General features: G+C 38.8%; 1 protein-coding gene across 1 annotated transcript in view; it reads right to left on the bottom strand.

The window, feature by feature from the left end:
- Positions 1–21,390, bottom strand: part of IFT140 (intraflagellar transport 140) — a 73,092-nt gene extending 51,702 nt beyond the window's left edge. Inside the window, exons 1-14 of the mRNA XM_082772578.1 lie at positions 21,342–21,390; positions 20,576–20,646; positions 17,357–17,532; positions 16,057–16,278; positions 13,169–13,290; positions 12,308–12,450; positions 9,530–9,705; positions 7,688–7,779; positions 6,395–6,501; positions 5,458–5,606; positions 2,343–2,546; positions 1,915–1,987; positions 1,702–1,793; positions 743–870 (exon numbers count right to left, since the gene is read on the bottom strand). Of these exons, the coding sequence (XP_082628704.1) occupies positions 743–870; positions 1,702–1,793; positions 1,915–1,987; positions 2,343–2,546; positions 5,458–5,606; positions 6,395–6,501; positions 7,688–7,779; positions 9,530–9,705; positions 12,308–12,450; positions 13,169–13,290; positions 16,057–16,278; positions 17,357–17,503 (1,655 nt within the window). The 5' untranslated portion in view covers positions 17,504–17,532; positions 20,576–20,646; positions 21,342–21,390. The remainder of the gene's footprint in view (positions 1–742; positions 871–1,701; positions 1,794–1,914; positions 1,988–2,342; positions 2,547–5,457; positions 5,607–6,394; positions 6,502–7,687; positions 7,780–9,529; positions 9,706–12,307; positions 12,451–13,168; positions 13,291–16,056; positions 16,279–17,356; positions 17,533–20,575; positions 20,647–21,341) is intronic.
- Between the last annotated feature and the right edge of the window lie 396 nt (positions 21,391–21,786).

Here is a 21,786-nt window from a genome sequence, read left to right as displayed (position 1 = left end):
ACTTTAAAATTTAGGTGTGATATATTGTCATAATTTAAAAAGGGGTATTATCATTACTAGCCATGAAAATTTAACAAAGCACGGAGGAGTTCAGCTAGTTGCTTTCACTATCAATCATCACAACCAATCCAATACTTGTGCTAACAACAACCTGCCCAAATACATTACCTTCAAATTGTGTTCTATGTGGTATGTAGACAACCTCAGTTTAGCAGGCCTCTGGTCACAGTATGTAAGAGAATTTGTTTTACTCTTAATGTTTTTCAAAGTCATATTTGTCATTAACAAGTACATTTTTGATTTGGACATTACGTTAGGCACATCTTTTACGTGCCATAGCAGTTTGTCAGAAGGGCACCACAGTGTAATCAGAACAAATGTAAGTAAATCTCTCACTTTTTCCTTTATTTCAACTTTTCTGAGATAAAGATCATCTTCAATTTATTAGAAGAAGCATGTAACATCCTTGCCTAGATCTTCCTTAAGTTCTCCACCTACATTCCAATACATACAAACAAACCTAACAATACCCTAAGTCACTATTACTCATCCCGTGATTTGTCTAACAATTCTCTGTCTCTTCACTTACTTCAGGAATATGCCATCAGTCCATGCAGGCTACACTGTATTGTCTTGAGATTCAAAGAGGTAATCACTTTTCAGTACATCAAAACCAGCTAAAGATTTCACACAGAAAATGTCCTCAAGTACGAGCAGATTGTTTTTAAAGGCTAATTAATACCTGCGAGAGAGATCAAAGATTTTGAAGTGAGCCAAATCAGTTCCCACAGCCAAGAAGTTTCCACAGACATCCAAGAGGCACGGATTTCCCTCTGCTTCAGAGAACACCAAAAGCTGCTTAACTGTTCCCTGAGAAGAAAGGTGTAACACTAGGTTTGTACATTCAGAGTTCAATATTTTCTTACTAAGCTAATTGCTAAACTTCTATGTTAGATGAATCACTATCAACAAAATGAGAGAAACTGCACTTAGCACACACACCCCTCACAAAACTCACAAAAGGTCTCCAAAACCACAATCTGCTTCAGGTAGAAAACTGGATATATAGCCTCCAAAAGAGTTAAAACTTATAGAAATACTTGTGCAAAAATGGCCTCTTTGATAATACAACTTTTTCCAACTAAGAGGGATGCATGAATACAGCTCCCTGAAGGTCCACTAATATACATCTGGAAAAACATTGTATCAGTCCTCATTCTGATAAAACCTCCCTTTCTTAAATAAAATGATGTATCATAGAACTGTAATAACTACATTTCTCTTTTTGGTTCTCATGACAAGCAGAGGCTGCAAAACTTATGCAGAAGACTTCACAGGAACATACAGAATGTGCACAGGGTATATTTTCCTCTTAAAACATTTAATATTATAAATTTCCCATCAGTAATATATATTCATATGCATGCAATTTATATCCTCACAAGCATTCTGGTCCCTACATAATTCTGTTTTTTATCATAAATACTTACTAGGATTAGCTACAGTGCAGTAGTGTTTAAAAATAATAGACTAAAGAACACAACATGTAAAACTTACAGCTAAAATCCTCAACGCATTTTTCCCATGACAAATTTAGAGTCAATATGTTTACAGAACTTCCACTTATTTTTTAAGCTGTGACACCAGTCTTTGAAAAGCAGTAAGACGTATTTGTTGTTCCATGTGTTCATCAGCCCTTACCTGCCAGGTACGGACTTGGACCCGATATGGCTCAACCGTGTACAGATTTTCTCCGTGCACTGACAGAACTGGAGAGTCACAAAGAAAAGAGCCTGGAAGAGGAATCACAAGGAAACCATCATTACAATAATCGTGGGTGAGTTTTTTTTTTTTTTTTTTTTTTAAGAAAGAAAAGAAAAAAAAAAAGGAATTTTGACTTAAAGGAATCACTACCTGCACTCCTTAAGGTATCTTCTGAACACTCAAAGACAGTAACTTGCTTCCCATTCCAAAATACTACAGCATCCTAAAAACAATCAAAAACCAAAACATAAACTTTTTTATTCTGGACTCATACTGTAATTTATGCAGTAACAGAGTAAGACCTTCCACGCAGTTGCCATCTTTTACTAATTCATCCATGTATTGGATTGAAAGGCCTTTAGTAACCCAAAAAAGAGGCATCAGCATCCAGAGTACTACTGAATCACTGTGCTACCTGAAAACCAGCTCCACCACAGAATGATTGCTATTGTCATAAGAATACTTCCATTACACAATAAAATGGAATATTAAAGAATTATATTAAGGCCTTGGAAAGATTGGTCTTTATATACCTAGCTAGGCAAAGACCTGAGAAAATGAATGAGAAGACCAACAACCTTAGTAGCAAAGACTCCATTAACAGTCATATCAACATGAAGACTGTGTGTGGTTCCTGTGCTGAAGAAGGTCACGTTAAACAGGCTGGGAGACACTTGTACAGCAGCCACTTGCTGATTAAAATGACACGACATGGCCTGCTCACTGAGGATCACCACAGAGCTGATGCTGTTCACTGCTAGAAGATTTTTTCGAGAGCCCCACTGCACATGAGAGCAAGAAAAGAAAAAAAAAAAGCAAAACATGGTATAACATTTTATTTATATGCATATATATGTACACACATATACACATGCACACAAATATGGAAGTCCAACTACAGCCAATTACAGATGAAAGCTATTATGCTAGTTACCCAGCTACTTACGCTCCCTTAGTTTAAGTGGAGGAGCCATTTTTTACATTAAAACCACTTTTTCCTTAAGATAGTTTTGTACCACCTCACATTTATACTCATGAGAGAATCACTTATTTAAAAGGCTTAATCATGCTTTGATCTGTAAAAGCAAGTTGCATGCATAGTATCTTATTTGATTACCTTATTCATTTCTGCAGTTTTTATATCCCTCTCAGTCAATGTTGTACAAACTCTTTACCAAACACTGCTAAATCACATGCATAAAGGGGTCCAAAAGAACACAGGGATGCTTCAAGGAGAAGGGGGGTAAGTGTTCTAGCTTTGTAATTGAATTTTTATGTAGGTTATCCTTCCCTTTTTATTTTAGGATTCAAAAATAGCACTTGCACAGAGCAGTGCTAAACCTGGAAATACCTTTGAAAATTTGACAGAACAGTAAGATCTGCTTCTGAGACAGCAAGAACAGTTTTTAACATGCAGCTGATGAATTCTTTCTATAGTAAAGAGAAATGCTCCCATTTTCATTCTGTCTTTATGTATTCACAGTCAAATAAGCATGTCCAGCATTGTTCATGTTTATTCCTATCAAAAGATGATTCTTTTCAAGAAAGCATTGTGGCAACCAGTGTACTACAAAAGAACTCTTCCATAAGATTTAGTCAGAGATGATCCGTTTATAGGCTGGACCCTACAACCACACACACGGGGCAGGGGTTGGTGCTTTTCTGAACTCAAACACTATTGATAATGCTCCTTGATAAGCAAGGTACATAGTTCATGGCACAGGTTTGACACAGGAGTTGCCTTTGTCGCTGGGCCTGGGAGGACACAGAAGGGAGGGATGAGGGGTGTTCCTTTGCTGCTAGATGGCTGTTTTGTTGGCTTTTTAAAAAAAAAACAAAAAACAAAACAAAACAAAAAAAAAAACTACCAGAGACCATTGATGCAGACATACTACCATGGGCTAAATAAATTATGAAGTTTCTAATAACTATAGAAAATCCCTTTCAAGACCAACTCTGCTGTTGTACAGCAGCAGATATGCTCTATAAAATTTAGTGCCAAGTCTCAAAGGTCTCTGCTTCCTTCAAAGTTATTTGAAGTTTCATATTAATTTCCTGATTTTCAAAGATTTTTTATTCACTGGTATAGACATTGATGTTTCTGTGACTGTCTTTCCAACAATATTGATTTTAATAGTTGTATTTGGATGTTATTTCATTTATTCAAGAGCACAATCTGAAAAATAAAACTGATTTGCATGGTTTGTTTATATTTAGTTACTGTTAACTAGAATATTATGCTGCACAACAGACAAGTTAGAGTGCATTTCCAACCACTTCTCTTTAGAAGCCACTATATCAGATTGAAAAAATATTACATTTCCAAGGAGTGGAAAAAAAAAGTTATTGCTGTCCTTTGACCCCACCATGGTATATGGCTTTCTATTCCAAGTTTTTCATGGTAACACAGGAAAATTTTATAGGAATTATCAAACTATTCTACACCTATCAATTTTAGAAAAAAAAAAAAAAAAAAAGAATGCAAGGATTACAAATATATATATATAGTTTTCATATTTAAAGATTACTTGATTATGAGATAAAATGTGGGGACTGTTGATAACTGTTTGGCAATGGTTTTGTTTATGCTAACAAATGTTGGGAAGAAGGTGCTATTTCTGGACAGCACTTTATATCCTGTTACTTAGAAAACACATAAATGGTCAAGCTGACAAAAACCTATGTCTCTTCCCCCCATTCTAATTATTAGCAAACACGTGATATATTAATGGCACAAACCATTTCCTATCTCCTGGGCCTGAAGCATCTGTTACTGAAGCATCTTAGCTTGGGATTTTGACCTAAATATTACTTATGCGTTAATTTTTTAAGTAAGACTGATGCAGTCCCTCACTACACATCCTACCTAGCAGAAGCAAATGCCATTGCTTTTAAAGTACTTATGTCTTTATGTGAAAAAAAGTCTTTCACAGTCTTATGTGAAAACAGTTTCTCTTGAAAGGCACCAGATATTTTATTTTTCTTTCTATTCTATTATGTATATATATTCTATTTGATATTTCTTTTTTCTCTATTTTCTTTCTTGCTATTTCAATAAATTTATGTAAATTTTGGATATTAGGAAGAAGTTCTCCACTGAAAGGGTGGTTGGGCACTGGAATAGGTTCTTTGGGAAGCGGTCGTGGCACCAAGCCTGACAGAGTTCAAGATGAGCTCGGACAATGCTCTCAGACATACCGTTTAATTTTTAGGTAGTCATCCTGTATGGAGCCAGTAGTTGGACTCGATGATCCTGTGGGTCCCTTCCAAGTTGGGATATTCTATGGTGCTTTAATATTTGACATTCCCGATAATCTATCTTTTTCTGAAAATAACTTCAGGGTGCTGAATCCAAAGAGTTCATCAGCAAGACTTATAAAGGAGAGATGTTTGAATTTAAGTATCCTGTGACTGCTTGTTCTCCCAGGCAGAGAGATCTATTTACATTTCAGCGCATAATGCTGCTGAGCATTTCAACCCTGTCTGTAACACAATAGCTACAAAGAGGTAACACTTCTGCCTATTTCAGTTTTGAAAATTGCTTTATTCAAGGGTTGTCCTCCTTTAGAACACTGGTTTCTTGCTGGCACATGTCTGTAGGATAACAATCATACTCATCTATTCCACAGACAAGATATATTCAAGTAAGGTTTGTGAAGTCCTAATAAAATGCATGACTCTTTCCTGTGTTACCTTTATCTGAGTGATATTTCCTTCAAGTTCTGTAGGTGCCTGGAGCTTCCACTTCTCCTTGTTCTCCAAAGCCTGGATGCTCTGACTGGATCCTGATGCCTTCCTCCACATAGCTATTCTCCCTTTGTTAGTACCAGCTGCTAGGAGACCTGCCATTCACAAGCATTTTAGATATTTCATACCTTTCCAAGCTTCAGAAAAACACAAACATTATACAAAGCAGTAGGAAGCCTCACTCTGGTTCTGAGGTATTGAGAAGCCTTGTTCTAGAACAGTTCATTTCTTTGCCTTTCTGCACACCAGCATTCTAGCCCTGTACTGGAGAACCTTTCTGGAGAAAGGATAGAAGTTTCATTTGAAAACCAATGCCTATTTTCTAAGCCATAAGATGAAGTTATCTTTTAAATGTATCAGACACTGATTTCATTTTAACCATTTAAATATCAAATCAAATATCTGCTTTTGTAGTATAGATAGGCAAGTCACTATGAAAAACAATTCTAGTAGACCCTAGCTGTGCCTACATTAGCAAACAAGGCAACAGTTAGGAGCTCTGTAGAGAAACCAACTGTAAGGACTTGATGTCCACACTGTACATGTTTAGTGAGTTCTGCTTTTCACTAGCTCTAATGTATGCTTGTAGCCTGCCCATAACATGTTGGAGTGCATTATATATACTCCAGGAATACATCTACTAGTTCACTATCAAAGGAAATCCAGATGGTGTGCTTGGAGACAAAGTGTGCTGAGTACAAATGATCTCATTGTTCCTTCAAAAGGGCACTCCTGAGCTAGACTAAAACACTTCTACTTAACGTGCTATTACTGAAACACCTAGTAACAAGAAAATTATACTAAAACGAATAAAGGGCACTGAAGACTAACAATTTGGCAAGGTTTAGGATCTAGTAAACAGAGCTGTCATGTTATTTCTCACCTTTGGCACTGCAGTAGGAAACACAGTTAATACACTCTCCTGCCTCAAATCCAAATTGCACATCTAGAGATAGCACATAATTCTCACCTCGGTCCAAATCCCAGAACCTAAGACACACAAAACAAGAGTTAACAATGCTTTTCCTTCCAGGTGTCTTGCTAAACAGTCAATAGGATGCTGTACATGGCATTAATTTGCTACTTCCCGATTCTATGATTCCATAATGCCCCAATCATTTAACTCCTAAAATGAAATTGTTAGCAGCTGCCTCTGGAATGTGAATTTCTTAATCTCCTTTCTTTTCCTTTGTCTTTTTAGTCCACAGGATATTTTGTAATGTTCTGTGAAGGAGTCAGAAGCAAATCCAGTCTTAAGAAAAAAAGAAAGGAAGTGAGGCATTGCTGCTACCTTCTTCCACCCAGCTCAGTTCATTAGTTTTAAGAATATTCCATCTCAAGCAGTAGCCCTTTGGATTCCAGATGTACTTTCTAGAACTAAACATTGTCAAATATCTTCCTGCTTAACACGTGGTCGTTATAACATTCTCACAAGATTACCAGATGATTTTGACTGACAGTAGCAGATAGTTTGTCCGATAGTAGGGAGATTCAAACAAGTGAAATACTGATGTTAATGAAATAGCCTCCTTTGTCTCCTCACCCCACAAATTTTGACAAAATATGTAGAGTAAGTCAGAAGAAAGACAGAGAAAAAATACATAGTACTTTAAAAAGATGCAAAACAAAACAAACAAAAAAAAACACAGAACTATGAAAGATTATAACTGCAACACAGCAAAGTGATGTATTTAGTTTAAAGAATTAGAGACAGAAATAACCAGAATACTTGCATTATATTGCAGTAATAGAGAAATCCTGATAAGCAAGCATTTTTCTCCTGTTGCTATGACTGTCATAAGAATCAAAAGATAAAGATAGAAAGAACAGCAAAGTGACTTTTTCAAGAAAAAAAAAAAAAAAGAATATATTTTCAAAAAGAAATACAAAAAGGCATTCAGAAAATAAAAAGTCTGGGGAGTACTGGCTGATAAAATAAAACTACCTTGAGAAAGGAAAATATACACATGTAGGTCTCAAGGAAACGTGTTTTTCAGTTAATTATTTGTATTTTGTGAAAGAAGATGAGAAATTTTTGAAGTTTTTGTTTTGTTTTTACACATTACCAGTTAAAAAAAAAAGACAATACCACTTTAGAAAAAACTTTAGTGCACTGCAGACAATTTAGTTAGCCATTCTCATGGCAGAAAAACCAGCTTTAAAACAGGATTCTTACCTGACTACTGTCTCACCTATTGCTGTAACAATAAGGCTATGGTCTATTAAAATGATGTCTGCAGAATGAGCTATCTTCCCACTCAACTTCACCTGTTAACCAAAAACAAACACATGAAATGTAGGATCAACACACTGAAAGACACTAAGCATCTGAATTGCCTAGTATGTCCACAAAGTTAAAATGTAAAACCAGATCTGTCAGATGGTTCAGAAAGGGGAGTTCCTCTCACCGATCACCATTAAACCTATCAAATACACAATGTGTATAAATTCAGTAAAAGAAAGTTTGTAGACAGGTAATGGTTAATGGCTCTGTGTCCAGTTGGCGGCTGATGACAAGTGGTGTGACTCAGGGGTCTGTTCTGGGACCAGTGCTGTTTAATATCTTTATCAATGACATAGACAGGGGGATCGAGTGCACCCTCAGCAAGTTTGCAGATGACACCAAGCCGAGTGGTGCAGCTGGTACACCAGAAGGAAGGGATGGCATCCAAAGGGACCTGGACAGGCTGGAGAAGTGGGCCCACCTGAACCTAATGAGGTTCAACAAGGCCAAGTGCAAGGTGCTGCACCTGGGTGGGGGCAATCCCAGACATGAGTGCAGACTGGGAGAAGAACTCACTGAGAGCAGCCCTGCGGAAAAGGACCTAGGGGTTCTGGTGGACGAAAAGTTCAACATGAGCCAGCAATGCGTGCCTGCAGCCCAGAAGGTGCAGCCCAGGACGAACTTCATCAGAGGAGCATGAGTAGGTCAAGGTGCCCCTCTACTCTGCCCTTGTGAGTACTACGTCCAGGTCTGGAGCATCCTACACCGCAAGGATGTTGATCTGTTAGAGCATGGTCCAGAAGAAGGCCATGAAGATGATCAAGAGGCTGGAGCACCTCTCCTATGGAGAGAGGCTGAGAGCTGGGGATGTTCAGCCTGGAGAAGAGAAGGTTCCGGGGAGACCTTACTGCAACCTTTCAGTACCTAACTGGGACTTATAAAAAAGATGGAGAGCGATTCTTTGCTTAGGCAGATAATGACAGGACAAGTGGGAATGGTTTTGAACTGAAAGAGTGGCGATTTATGTTCAATGTTAGGGGGAAATTCTTCACTCAGAGGGTGGTGAGGCACTGGAACAGGTTGCCCAGAGCAGCTGTGGGTGCCCCATCCCTGGAGGTGTTCAAGGCCAGGCTGGAGGGGGTCTTGGCCAACCTGATCTAGTGGTGGCATCCCTTCCTAAGGGATTGACCCAAACCATTCTGTGAGTGATCTCCCCGTCCTTTTCTCAACCTTTGAGCTCTTTTAATCGTATTTTCCCTTTCTCTTATAGAAGGGGAGGAGAGTGGTTGTGGGGGAGCTCAGCTGCCCACCTGAGTAAAACCACCACAGTCCTTTTTGGCACCCAACATGGGGCATGATGAATTTGTGATAAGGATGATAGCTGAGAGCAGAAATGGGCAAATCATGGATTGGATGTTGTTTACGAATGTAGTTGTCCACAAAACATTTTAATATTTGATTGTACTGGAATTACAGATAGATTTTATAAATAGCAACTTTTAATTCTTCTCTAATTCACTAAGACAAGTTAAGTAAGGAGCAAAGAGATTAATATAGGGTCAAAATAGAAAAAAATAAGAAAAAAAAAAAAAAACACACAAAAGCAAGGTGAAAACCATCTTTCCAAGTTCAATAACACGACTCTATTTCACTTTTATATGAGCGTATATTTGTTCATCAAGGTAATATCTGAGAAACAAAAAAGCTGGTTCATTTGTGACTAAGGGAAATAATAATAAAAAATTCTCAAAAAAGATTCAATATTGCAACTTTAACTTGTAGTCTGACTCTTACCTTCATGAGCTCCTCTGCTTCTCCCTCAGGAGTAATTTTATGCAAGGACAACAGCAGGTTTTCTGTTATGACAAGTAATACATCTCCTTTCTCCATGAACAGAAGTTTTTGTACCAGACTGTCTGCTGACAATACATGGCTTGTCTTTCCTTTCTCATTCACATAATGCACAGAACCTAAAGTATATATAAACAAGTTGCACAGCTCTTAGGTAACAGCATTTGTAGACACATAAATATTTTTTGTTATTTTCTGCTTTAATATAATATCCTTCAAGTGCTAAGAGTAAAATAACCACCATCCTCACCTCCTTGTTTGTCTCAATTATGATAGCTGACAAGAGCAACAAATAGAAATTATTCTCTTTTACTCATCTAGAAAATCCAGATGCAATTCATTTAAATAGCATCATTGAAATATTTTGAAGCTAAAAGTACACTTTCTGCATAGGCATGCAGGTATGTGAAGGCTCACCATTAACAACTTGTGAAAGCTAAGAATTAGTACAATTCACACTGAAGTTTAGATTGAAGAAGCTCATGGATATAAACTTCTTCATTGTTTAGCAACACCCCACACTACACACATGCACTAAATGCAGCTCTTCTACGTGAATTTCACAAGTAATTATGTATACCAGAGACATAATAAAAAAGCAAATAAGATTGTGTCTAAGAACACCGACAACATAACGTGTATCATCTGGTTAAACTGCAATATTGCATAAATCTTACATAGGTCTATGCAGTGAGAAATCCTATAATTAGTAGTTTGCAAATTATATTACTGAAATCACCAAACAAATGAAGTCACCAAAATTTAACAGATCCAACACACTTCACACAACTTCTTGGCAATTCATGGTATTATTTAAATGTAGCATTTCGATTCAGTGCAAATTAAAAAGCTCTAAGAAATATATATATATAAAAAGCTAAAATAGAAAACAAATGTGTAAAAGTGACCACTAAGGACCTACACCAAAATAGTGTACCTAAGAGGTAATATGAGGTTCCTTTAATAAAAAGAATGTTTTAATTTACAGAACTCTTGCAAACACATTATCACTCTCTATATACCAACTACATTACCTACATTAAATATATATGTATTTCCAAACTCCTCTCCCACCTGGTCCCATACAGTTTCATTTTCTCCCAGGTAAAAATGAATCCTTTTTTCAGATAAGCATCTCATGTAACATACTACCTGAATTTCACACACACACACCTGTTTGTTTGTTTGTTTTATTTTGGGTAAATACAGAGATCAGCATTTTGGAATAAATAATGTATCTAGACTAGTACTCGAAACTCAGGAAATATTTGATATTTTTTGACAAGCTCAATTGTTTATTTTAAAAGATGCTCTATTGTCCTTAGTCAAGTCTCTTCTGAGATTTAAAAATATACAATAGCAATGTTTAAAGCATTAAAAACAATTTGAAGGCAATAATTTTAATTATTTTTATTAAATAAGTTTGTGATTAAAACCACAATAGTAGTAATAATTTAGAAATCCCATTTAAACCCTATGAAAATGTTAACTGATTTTGAAGTTATGACCGATCTCTGCCTAAAATAAGAACTAGGTCCAAAATACTTCTGCATTATCATCCTCTGCAGTAGGAAAGCTCAAAAGAAACCACCAGTATCATCTGACAGAAAAATAAAGTTTAAACAGGAGGCCTGAGAAACCACAAAAATGTTGAGGACACCCACTTTCAGGACACTGAGTCTGTCTCTAGAAGGAGATGTGTATCAATACATGCTCACTTTCAAAGCACCTGGTAACAGCCACACAGCTATGCAAAGATTTCCACTTTTGACACTTGTCTAACAAGAGTCCTGTATCCCATTTTTATTTGAATAGTTCCTATCTACTGAAGAGGTTTACACCTCACAAATCAAATCAGAGCTCACTGCTCTGCAAGAAAAATACACAGCTAGACAATGTCACTCCTACAATCATACTGGTGTTAATTATGTCATTTATGACATTTGACTGTCATAATGAATGTAAACATTGAATCATGCTGTAATTGATCTGTGGAACTAGCATAACTTAGATAGATTTTTGGAGTAGTTAGCACTTGAATGGAGAGGATTACGTACTCAAATCAGCTACCAGAAAAATACTCATTACACTGCCTGTTTCACATTATGGCTCTTGTCCAAAGAGTTACACAGGTTAGGAAAAGGCATCATAAGAACAACGGGGGTAGGAAGAAAATTAGCTGGTAACAAACTAGCACCCAGAAGAATAAAAGCAGGAGGAAGAAAGAATATTAGGAAGAAACCTAAAAAAAACAGCAGCAGGTAAAGAGATTTTGCCATCTTTATACAGAAACATCATACCAAAGCACAGGGAGAAAAAAAGTAAACACAAACATTATTTTTAAAATGTATGTTCTAGTAGCATTCGACTATTTCTAGAAAAACAAACAAACAAAAAAACATAATAAAGGCATTTCTCATTTTTGTATAAATTGCTGACAGCTTATCATTTTACTTGCATTTGAGTGTTACACTTTTCTTACACTCACACCTTTGGGAACTTGACTAATCCAACACCTAGAGTGTTCTTCTTAGAGAGGACTCACCCTGAAGACATTAACATTCTCAGCATTTTATTAAATTCTTCTTATCAAATATTCTTCAACATCTATGAATACCCTATCCTGTTGTACATAAGAAAACAGGGTTATCTTGCACTGAACAGTTTTGAAGCATTAAGTACACAAATTTTCGTCAGTCTGGAAAAGCATTTTGCTCTTACCATCCATCAACGTGACAAAGAAAGACAGTCCTTCCTGGAGTCCCATTTTCAGTGGTGCTCCTGTTCCAGCTTTTCTCCAGTTAAACATATCTAAGGCTTTCTCATCACCACTCACAGCTGCTTTTGCCAGCTGTACAAAATCCCTGGAAACAACCAGAGATGTTTCATTTCCAATTCCTTACATAACAGAGTACTTTCCATCCTAAAAAACTTGAATTTATAATTCATAAGACTCATTGTAAAGAGAGAAGATGTTTCACATACTGGTTGGAAACCAACAAGCCCCCAAATAAACAAGATTTTAATAATAGTATTCACTTGTATTGCTTCACCTCTTTTTCCTCCCTATGACTACTATTACTTTTTTATAGAGAGACAAAGAAATGTCCCAGATAAAGAAGATTCATTTTTGGGGGGTTATTGGTTTGTGGTGCGTTTTGTTGTTGGTGTGTGCTGTTTATTTTTCTGTTTTATACTAGAACTGATTCTTATTTCTTGATTGGAGAGAAAAGACATAATATCTAAGAGCTCAATTGTTCTTGCCAATAATTTCATGGATAATTGTTTTCAGTGTGCTTTCTGCTTTTCACAGTCAGTAACATTGCCACTTAGAACTAAAGAAAGAAGAATCAGCAGCAACAAAGAAAAAGGTATTGACAAAATGAAGATTTGTTGCTGCATGCAGAACACAAATAGCCTCCATAACAACTAGAGGGAGAGGAGAACTTGGAACCAGAGGACAATTAGGAGGATAATTTTCTACTTTTATTATTATTTTCTAATTGTCTATAAGTAGGCTTTTCTTTCTGTGGAACAAGAGAAGGACCTAGTCTACGAGTGCTCTGACAGGGGCACACTTACTCGCCAGGAGGTAGTGGTCGAAAGATGCAGTGAGACAGACGTTTTCCATACTCGTGTTTCAGCACGGGAGTACCTTGCACTCGACCTCTTTGGTCCATTCTCCATAGAACCAAGACACCATGCTGGAAAAAACACAACAGTTAATTCATTATACCTTGCGCATAGATGAGAATCCAGATTCTTTCCTACTCAGTGCACATTGCGTTATCAATGCAGAATATTTTAGTGATACTCTGGAAAATAATTGTGCCCATTCTTTCAGCCTAATTTTAAAAATACCTTGAACAACAATGCCTGGAGCACTTCTCAAAGAAAGTATTAAATAGTCTCTTTTTTTTTTTTTTTTTTTTTCTGACACCCTAATTGTCCCTTTCCTTAGCTCCATTTGCCCAACATTTACATGCGTACCTCATTCCAAACAAAACTTCAGTCTTACAAATCTCAAGATTGTTCCTGTATATTCTGAGAAGTTATATTCTTAAGCTTTACTTAGCTATCAATTTTACATAAAGATTAGGAATACACATTCACTTTGCTTTTTCTATTCAAATACTCATAATTTCTAAAAAAATACGTATTTGCAGCATAGATAAGAACTAACTACTATCACATAGTCTCAATTGGTGATTTTTCCTGCAAGCAAGAACAGAAGCACACACCAAAGTACTGGCACTGTGCAAGCCTTGGAGCCTGGCATGGGTTTTGGAGACAGCAAGCATTTTGCAGTGCCCGCTCAGAACACTCATCAACCTCAAAGGCCAGTGACCATAAGGAATGGAGAAGGCAGACACGCAAAAAGAGATGCATGACGTATCAATCAACAATCCCAACAGGTAGACTGATGCCACAGCTTCACAGCTGGAATTTAAAGATTATTATTTATTTTTGTTATTCTGTTCGTACTTAGGCAACCAAACTGCAGCTGGAGGCCCTCTGCATATTACCTGAAAAACTAACAATTTGCACTACAAAGTTCAACATCATCTTGTTTCATTAAGCAGACAACAATAGAAGCGGTATTATAATTTGCTTTATTTTTCTTTGTTTTTAAAAGATATGTGCCCTTCTACAAGTGGAATACTAGTAGCAGTAGCACAACGTAAGCACTTTAACTTTACAGTCCTAACTAGAACCCACACAAGATGCAGCTGAGGCCTTCTGAGGTAATGTTTCCATCTTTTTTCCCCTGCCACAAATGAAAGTTCTACCTTCTTGTCAGAATTAAGATAATATCCATACCACCATACTGCTATCCTTCACGTGAAGGATTTTAAAACTATATTTAAAGACTATTGGGAAGGATGTAGGAGACAAAGTGTACGCACAGTGCACAGACCACACACTGAGTATAACATACACCAAGTAGAATGACAGTGAGCATGCAACAGGATAAGCTGGCGTGCACAATACAGTTTTTAGCAGAAACAATCTTGATGCTAGCCACAGGATGCAGAAACAGCTGTGCACCCCGTCTAATAAGCCTTGGCTCTTCACAAAGCTGATTAGCTCAAGCTGGCTGTTACACAGCTGCAGGTTTTTAAGGACCCACATTGCATTGGCCAGGGATACCATAGAGAACCCTAACTGTGCTCAGCTGTGTTTATTGAATTCCATTAGAGGCTGAAAGCTGGTTTTTGCTGTACTGAACTTCACTGAGTTCAAACGTCATGCTGCTCTATCCATTGAGGTTGGTTGTTCCAGTGACAGCTATTTAACCTAGGTAAAAGTGAAGAGCCTTCATGTCAACACATGCAGATCTTGCTTTGTCATCTTAAAATGCTTACTTGAAACCTCTGCTTACTCTAGTTTGATTGTTACTCAGAGTAGCACTTAGGATGAGCTTATAAAATTTTTAGTCAAACTTGCCTATAAGAGTGGCTACGTCGGTTTTGGGAAGACTTACTGTGATCTTACACCAAAAATCAATTTGAAAAGTCTGTTCATAAGTGTAGGGTTAATGTAAAGTACAGTTATGTTAATATTATCTCTATATAAAGCCTCAGTTACACCATTTGTTATCTTTTGTCTGGGCAACATTGTCTCCTTTCTATTTCAGAGCATAAATGCAATTTAACTCTTAGTTTTCAATTTCTGCAAGTGCAACAGGATTTTACCAATAGTGATTTAAAATTGCATTTTCCTCTGACTCATAGATAAAAATTATAAAAATTAAAAAATAGAAATTATTTGAGAAGCTCAAGCTTATCAGAAAGAATATAAAAAAGCACTTTTCCATTTGCTGATGCAAGAACTGGCAAAACCATGAGTACTTAAACTTGAATATTAGGTATTCCATTGCTTAGTTCTCATTTCACCATATAAAGGGTAGCCAGCTTATCAAGAAATAAAGACTGACATTTCAAGCATTTCTAAAACATTTTCCATACACTAAGTTCAACTCATTTTTAGGGTATTGTTATAACAAAATAGACTTCATTAATGTAAAACATTTGTACAATTCTTCTTGTAGGTGAGTGCACTCACTAAGTCCAGACTATGTTGTATCTGGACTTCTTGGATTCTTGACATCTGGGTTTTATGCTTGAGTGCCACAAAATTCCTGCATATACTGATGCAAATAATTCAGATTGCCTATGTCTCAAATATTCAATTCATCAAATAGCCTTAAACTCTAACCTACCACCCAAGACATAGTGAGATTAGAGATACTTATTTAAAGGTGAATTAAAGATCTGCAAAAAATTTAAAACGCTAAAATTGGGTTTTATTCCCCATCAATTTTAATTTGTATCTAAAGCAAAGAAATTTATCCACCTACCCCTGCAAATATTCCTTCCCCTAGTAATCCATTCCATAATCTTTTTTCCATCACAGGGCTTGCAACACTGTTCCACATCAAATGCACATTTGATACTTCAACTGCTTACCCTGTCACCAGACACAAGGTGGGTACCATTTGTACTCCAGTTTAGGACTGTAATTTTGGTGTTATGAGTTGGTGGCACAGCATGGTGCTCCTTGTCTTGTTTGTTAAGTATCGTAACTTCTCCAGTCTCCCAGCCTGCTGCAAGAATCGGCCTGGAAGGGTGCCAGGAAAGTGACGTGACCTGAAAGCTTTTCTCAACATGTGCATCAGACACATGTTCTCCCTGCAAATGGAAATAAAGTACAGGCTCAGTACAAAGATGAAGCTAAATTTTCAGATTTGATCTTTTCCTGTGATAAAGGACTGATATGTAACAGAACATCTGGTAAGACATGTGAAGTGGCTACACAAAGTATTTATGGATATTTTGTGTGCATAAAAATGTGCTACGACATGCAGTACACCCATTTGAAAATAGCCTGTGAAAACACAGTGGTATTAAGGGATTGCCTCTCTCTGCTTTTCAAAGCTATTCCTCAACCCAGCATGCATGAAGAGCTCTCACTGAATATCAAACTCTTATTCCTGTGTGAATGATAAGAAGGCTTCAATTACATTTCAAGGTAAAAAACAAAACAAAAAAACTTTTACAAAGAATAAAGGACTTAATTTAGAATATGGAATAATCTAAACAGTTCTTTTAAAAGCAGGCTTTCCTTTGTGCATAGTTTGCTGTATTATTTCAGGCAAATCATTTAACCTCCTCGTGTATTTATTTTTCTGTTTGTAAAATTTGGATGACAATTCTTAATAATGCTCTTTGAAAATTACGTATTTAATAGACTACTTATTAACAGAGTTAAATGTTTCCAGTACATCTGCTGCTAGATAGATTATACTACCATTTCCCTAAGTAGCACAGATACTTTTTTCCCCTGGAAATGATGCACGCTGAAGTGCTACACAAGCCTCTTGTGTAAAGCTTATCAGAGTAGGCAGAGCAAATACCTGTCTACAGGCATAAACCATGTTAGTAAACAACACACTCAGATGGAACAAGTTGGGTCTAGCAAATCAGTTCAGGCTCAAGATGGAAGAATGATTTTTTTTTATTCATACTTCTTAGTACATTTCATTCACTTAAAGTTTTTTTTAGAAAAAAAAGCATGAAGGGTTTTTTATAAAACACGTGTAATCTCATAGCTGATGAATCCGACATTTTCAAAATAGCACGGACAATAATTAAAACATAGAGATAAGGATTCAAGGAGCATAAGTAAACCTGCAAATATAATACAAAATTGAAGTTTCAAAACAGCAGCATGTTATTAAGCCCAAAAGCAAAGTTGCTGATTACTCACCTGTTCCAGATAGATATCCACACAGCCCCCAGATGCTGTGCTGATGGAAGCAACTGCCAAGAGTGGATGGATTGAGTGCCACGTTATATGAGACGGGGAGGCAACTGACTCAGGAGCATCTACTCGATGATCCACGTACACAGCCATAGCATCAGGAGCTATCACAGACTGCAAACCTGCACAAGGAAAAGAAGTGGTTGTAACAGGTCACAGAATACTAAAAGTTGTTCATAAAAGAAGCTACCACATCACCTTCTTAATGTGCTCTATATAGAACACAGAAAAGGCTAAAAGGTTAAAAAATGCTGAGGAGTACTGGGCCTTGTAGCCCATAGATCCACAGCGTGCATAGACTAGCACCTGGTCTCTCAGTGGCTTGTACTGCTTTACTTCAGAGAATTCTGAAGTAATTCGGAGTTTATCAAAAAAGGTATTTCTGGTACTTCATATCCGAAGATGTCAACGTAGAGAGTGATCTCAGGTTGTGAAGCCTCATACCTGAGCTTTTTTCAAAGTAAGCTTTAACAGTTGTCACCATTTCAGAGCTTGTACTGTTGAAATTACTGGACAGATTAGTTTAACTCATTCAAGACCACAAAACCTGTCTGTATCTGAAGGAAAATAATAAATTATGATTTTTCAAGAAAAGAACCTGAAAGCAATTCTCTTTTTAGAGTTCTTTCTCAGAAATGGAGCAAGTCACTAAACATTTAAAAGTTTATACTTTGGGATTTGTGTTGTATGATCTCATTGGCATCGGAAAAAAGAACAGCTGAGATAACCACCTCTTAAGCATCTCATTTATTAACAAACAGTATCAAAACCTGAAAAATAAAAAATTCCTGGTAAAGGTTTAAGTGGTTCCCTTTCTTGGGAAGGTTTTTCTTATGGACAGCTAAACCACGAGCTATTAATCTGTAGGAACATGCACATACAGCAGTTAGATTTTCCTAGGTCATCAATCAGACCCCGATTCAGTAGAGATTCTTGAATTACTCTCCTTACTTCAAATATTCCATCAGTGTTTAAAATAAATATTTTGTTTTAAGAGGGCTGTCTTCCCCCAGAAAAGAAAAATTAGATTCAGCACCTTCAATTAGATAGGTTAGAAAGGAAGGCAACATTTCAAAATAGATTGGTAGCTTTGTACCTTGCCATTGACATTAAGAACACGAAGTACCACTGAAATAGAAACAAGCACACCAGCCTCATAAGGTGCAGTTTGATCTTTCAGCAAAATCCATTCATCCTTATGTTCACGCTCATTCACAATCATAGAATGGATTGGGTTGGAAAGGGCCTTGAAGACCATCCAGTTTCACCCCCCTGCCATGGCAGGGATGCCACCACCCGATCAGGTTGCCCAAAGCCTCACCCAGCCTGGCCTCGTACACCTCCAGGGATGGGGCACCCACAGCTGCTCTGGGCAACCTGTTCAGTGCCTCACCACCCTCTGTGTGAAGGATTTCCTCCTAACATCTAACTTAAATTGCCCCTCTTTCATTTAAAACCATTCCTCCTTCTCTCATCATTATCTGACCAAGTAAAAAGTTGCTGTCCATCCTTTTTAAGCCCCCTTTAAGTATTGAAAAGCTGCAGTGATGTCTCCCTGGAGACTTCTCTTCTCCAGGCTGAACAGCCCCAGCTCTCTCAACATTTCTCCATAGGAGAGGTGCTCCAGCCCCTTGATCATCTTCGTGGCCTTCCTCTAGACCCACTCTAACAGCCCCACATCCTTCTTGTGCTGGGGGCTCCAGACCTGGATGCAGGGGGCTCCAGACGTGAGGCCCAAGTGGGGCCTCACAAGGGCAGCACAGGGGGGCACAGTCACCTCCCTCGACCTCCACATTTGTATAACAACACATATAGCACATGGAGCTGGCTTCATTACCACCTTCCCCCTCAAAAAAACAAACAACAACAACAAAAACATTCAAGTACATATTGGACTGTTTTTCACCTTTATTTCACATTTTTGATAGTTTTATTGAATCTCCACATCTGTGAAAATACCGTACCCATTCTAACACTTTCATTCCTGCTTCATTGTAGTTTAACAGGGAAAAAGTTGGTCTACATTTAAGTAAGCATTATACTGGCTCAAAAGTTATTTGAGAAATTCACTTCAGATTTAAATAAAAATTTGAGATGCCTAAATAAAAACATCTGGTAGGAAATAGACTTTATTACTCTAAATCGTACATCTGTATTTCCTTTAAGGACCACCTTTTTCAGTTTCCTGTTCATTGCATCTGTAATAGCAAATATTTCTTATTTGATTATTCAGTCTTCCCCAGAGAGGGAAGAAAACAAGTTTGTCGGTCCCTTGACAATTCATTAATGTGTGCATCACACCACGTTGTCTGCCTTACTACATACGTGAGTGTCCACTTAATCCAATTAGGAGAGCTGTATAGCTAACTGTCCCATTTGGAATTAAGTACACACATTTAAGAGAGCAGACTGGCACTTACTAAAACAAGATTCAGTGATGCTGTCATCACTGACAATCGCTAATATTTTTTTGCCATCTCAATAGCTATGCAAAATGGTGTAGTAGATTGCTGTATGTAAATAAATAGTCTACAAGTGGATTACACAGCAGCATAAAGAAGTCACAAAGCCAGCATTCATTATGCTTGCTTATCCCCATGTTTACTGCTGCTTCAGTCTCATGCATTTACACTGACAGTTGCCTCCTCAAAGAAGTCTTCTCAAGGAAGAAACACAAGAACCACTTTCTACAAATGTTTCTGGCACAGCACATCTTATTTTTTTCAAGGTGAAAAAGAGAGGAATTTCTGACAAAGTTCAGCACTTTGAAGATCGGTGTAGAATTTGATCAAGACCAGACAGCTGATCTCTTTAATAGAAGATATAACTGACCGACACCTTCCAACCAATCCACAGGTGCTTCATAAAAGTTATGTTAACATACAGTCAAAAGTAAAGAGATTCAAGGTCATTCCCTGCTCCTGTTCTTAACCGGCCAGACACAAGCCAGCTCTCGACCAGACACCGTACACCTGTGCTAACACGGCTCTGTGCTCAGGGTACCAAAACTTTTGGGAAGTTGTATTTCAAGGTTTAGTAGCTCACACGTCATACAACATCAACACAGTAATGTGGTTTCTGGACTAAAGCAGACCGGTAACTGGCTGTCTCAGAGCATGGGCAGAGGAGCTGTGTCTGTCTGTACCTACCGACTGAGGCACTCACCAGGATTTCACTAGGTCTCCGAACAGTTGCACACACAGGGGAAGATTAGCCTTTGGTATGGAGTGGTTTTCCTCCAGAAAAAAAAAAAAACAAAACAACTCACAATTCGTTACTTACAAGCTGACATAGTGTTAAAGTATATTACAAGCCAAACAGCTTTGATCTGTTTGGATTTTCAGGAGCCCAGGTAAGCAGGCTCGAGATTCCTCCCGCTACAAATCCCAGCGCTGTGCCAGCACGCACGGACACATCGCAGAAGACAGTCATCTGCGCTCCGATCCCCCACTCTGATTTAATTTGAATGTAATTGTGCTGTTCTGCTTTTGGTGACAATTCTTAAAAAGTTACTTGTGCCCTGCATGGACACGTTGTGAGCACGTTTAGAGACGAGGCAGGCTGACAAAGGCGAGGTTTGCTGCCCTTTGGCACGGCGTCCAGCCACAGGCTCAGCAGAAGCCCAGCAGCGGGGGGCTCACAGGGCAGTTTCAGCGCGCACCGCAGCGCTGCCCCAACCCTCGGGCACCTTTGTAAAAAGCAGCGCCCCTTCCGCGACCCCCCGCCCGCCAGAAAGGCGAGCTTTAACTTTACAGCGCTCACAAGCGCCGCTTTCACCCCCCGGGGCCCGCCCGAGCCGCCCCCGCGAAGCCGCCCGCGGCCCCCGAAGCCGCGGCCGCGCCCCCCCCCCCGCGAGCAGGCCCCGGCCCGGCCCGGCCCGGCCCGCACCCCCCCCCCCCCCGGGTCCCCGCCGCCCCGCAGCCGCACGCACCCGTCCTCAGCAGCCGGGCCCGGGCCGAGCCGCAGCGCGCTCCCGCCGCCGTCTCCCGGGCCGCCCGCGCTGCGCGGCCCCGCGTTGCCGTGACAACGGGGCCAGCCCGCCCGAAACGGCCCCAGAGCGCCCCCCGGGCACGGCCCGCTGCAGGCCTGGCAGCCCCGAGGCCGGCCCCCGCCCCGCCGGCAGCCCCAACCCCGCTGTACGGACACGGAGGTGCCCGAGCGCGCCCGAAGGGTGACAAAGCTGGGGAACGAGTCCTAGGAGGAGCAGTGAGGGACGTGGGGTTGTTTAGCCCAGAGAAAAGGAGGCTCAGGGGAGACCTCATCACCTTAAAGGAAGCTATCAGGAATCAGTCTCTTCTCCCACATACTAAGAGATGCGAGGAAACAGCCTTAAGTTGCACCAGGAGAGGTTTAGGAAAAATTTGACTGGAAGGGTT

This window comes from Aythya marila (genome assembly GCF_965140915.1).
Source record: "Aythya marila genome assembly, chromosome: 15".
Taxonomy (NCBI): domain Eukaryota; kingdom Metazoa; phylum Chordata; class Aves; order Anseriformes; family Anatidae; genus Aythya; species Aythya marila.
Note: the sequence above shows the minus strand (reverse complement) of the source record. Positions and strands in the feature narration are given on the sequence as shown.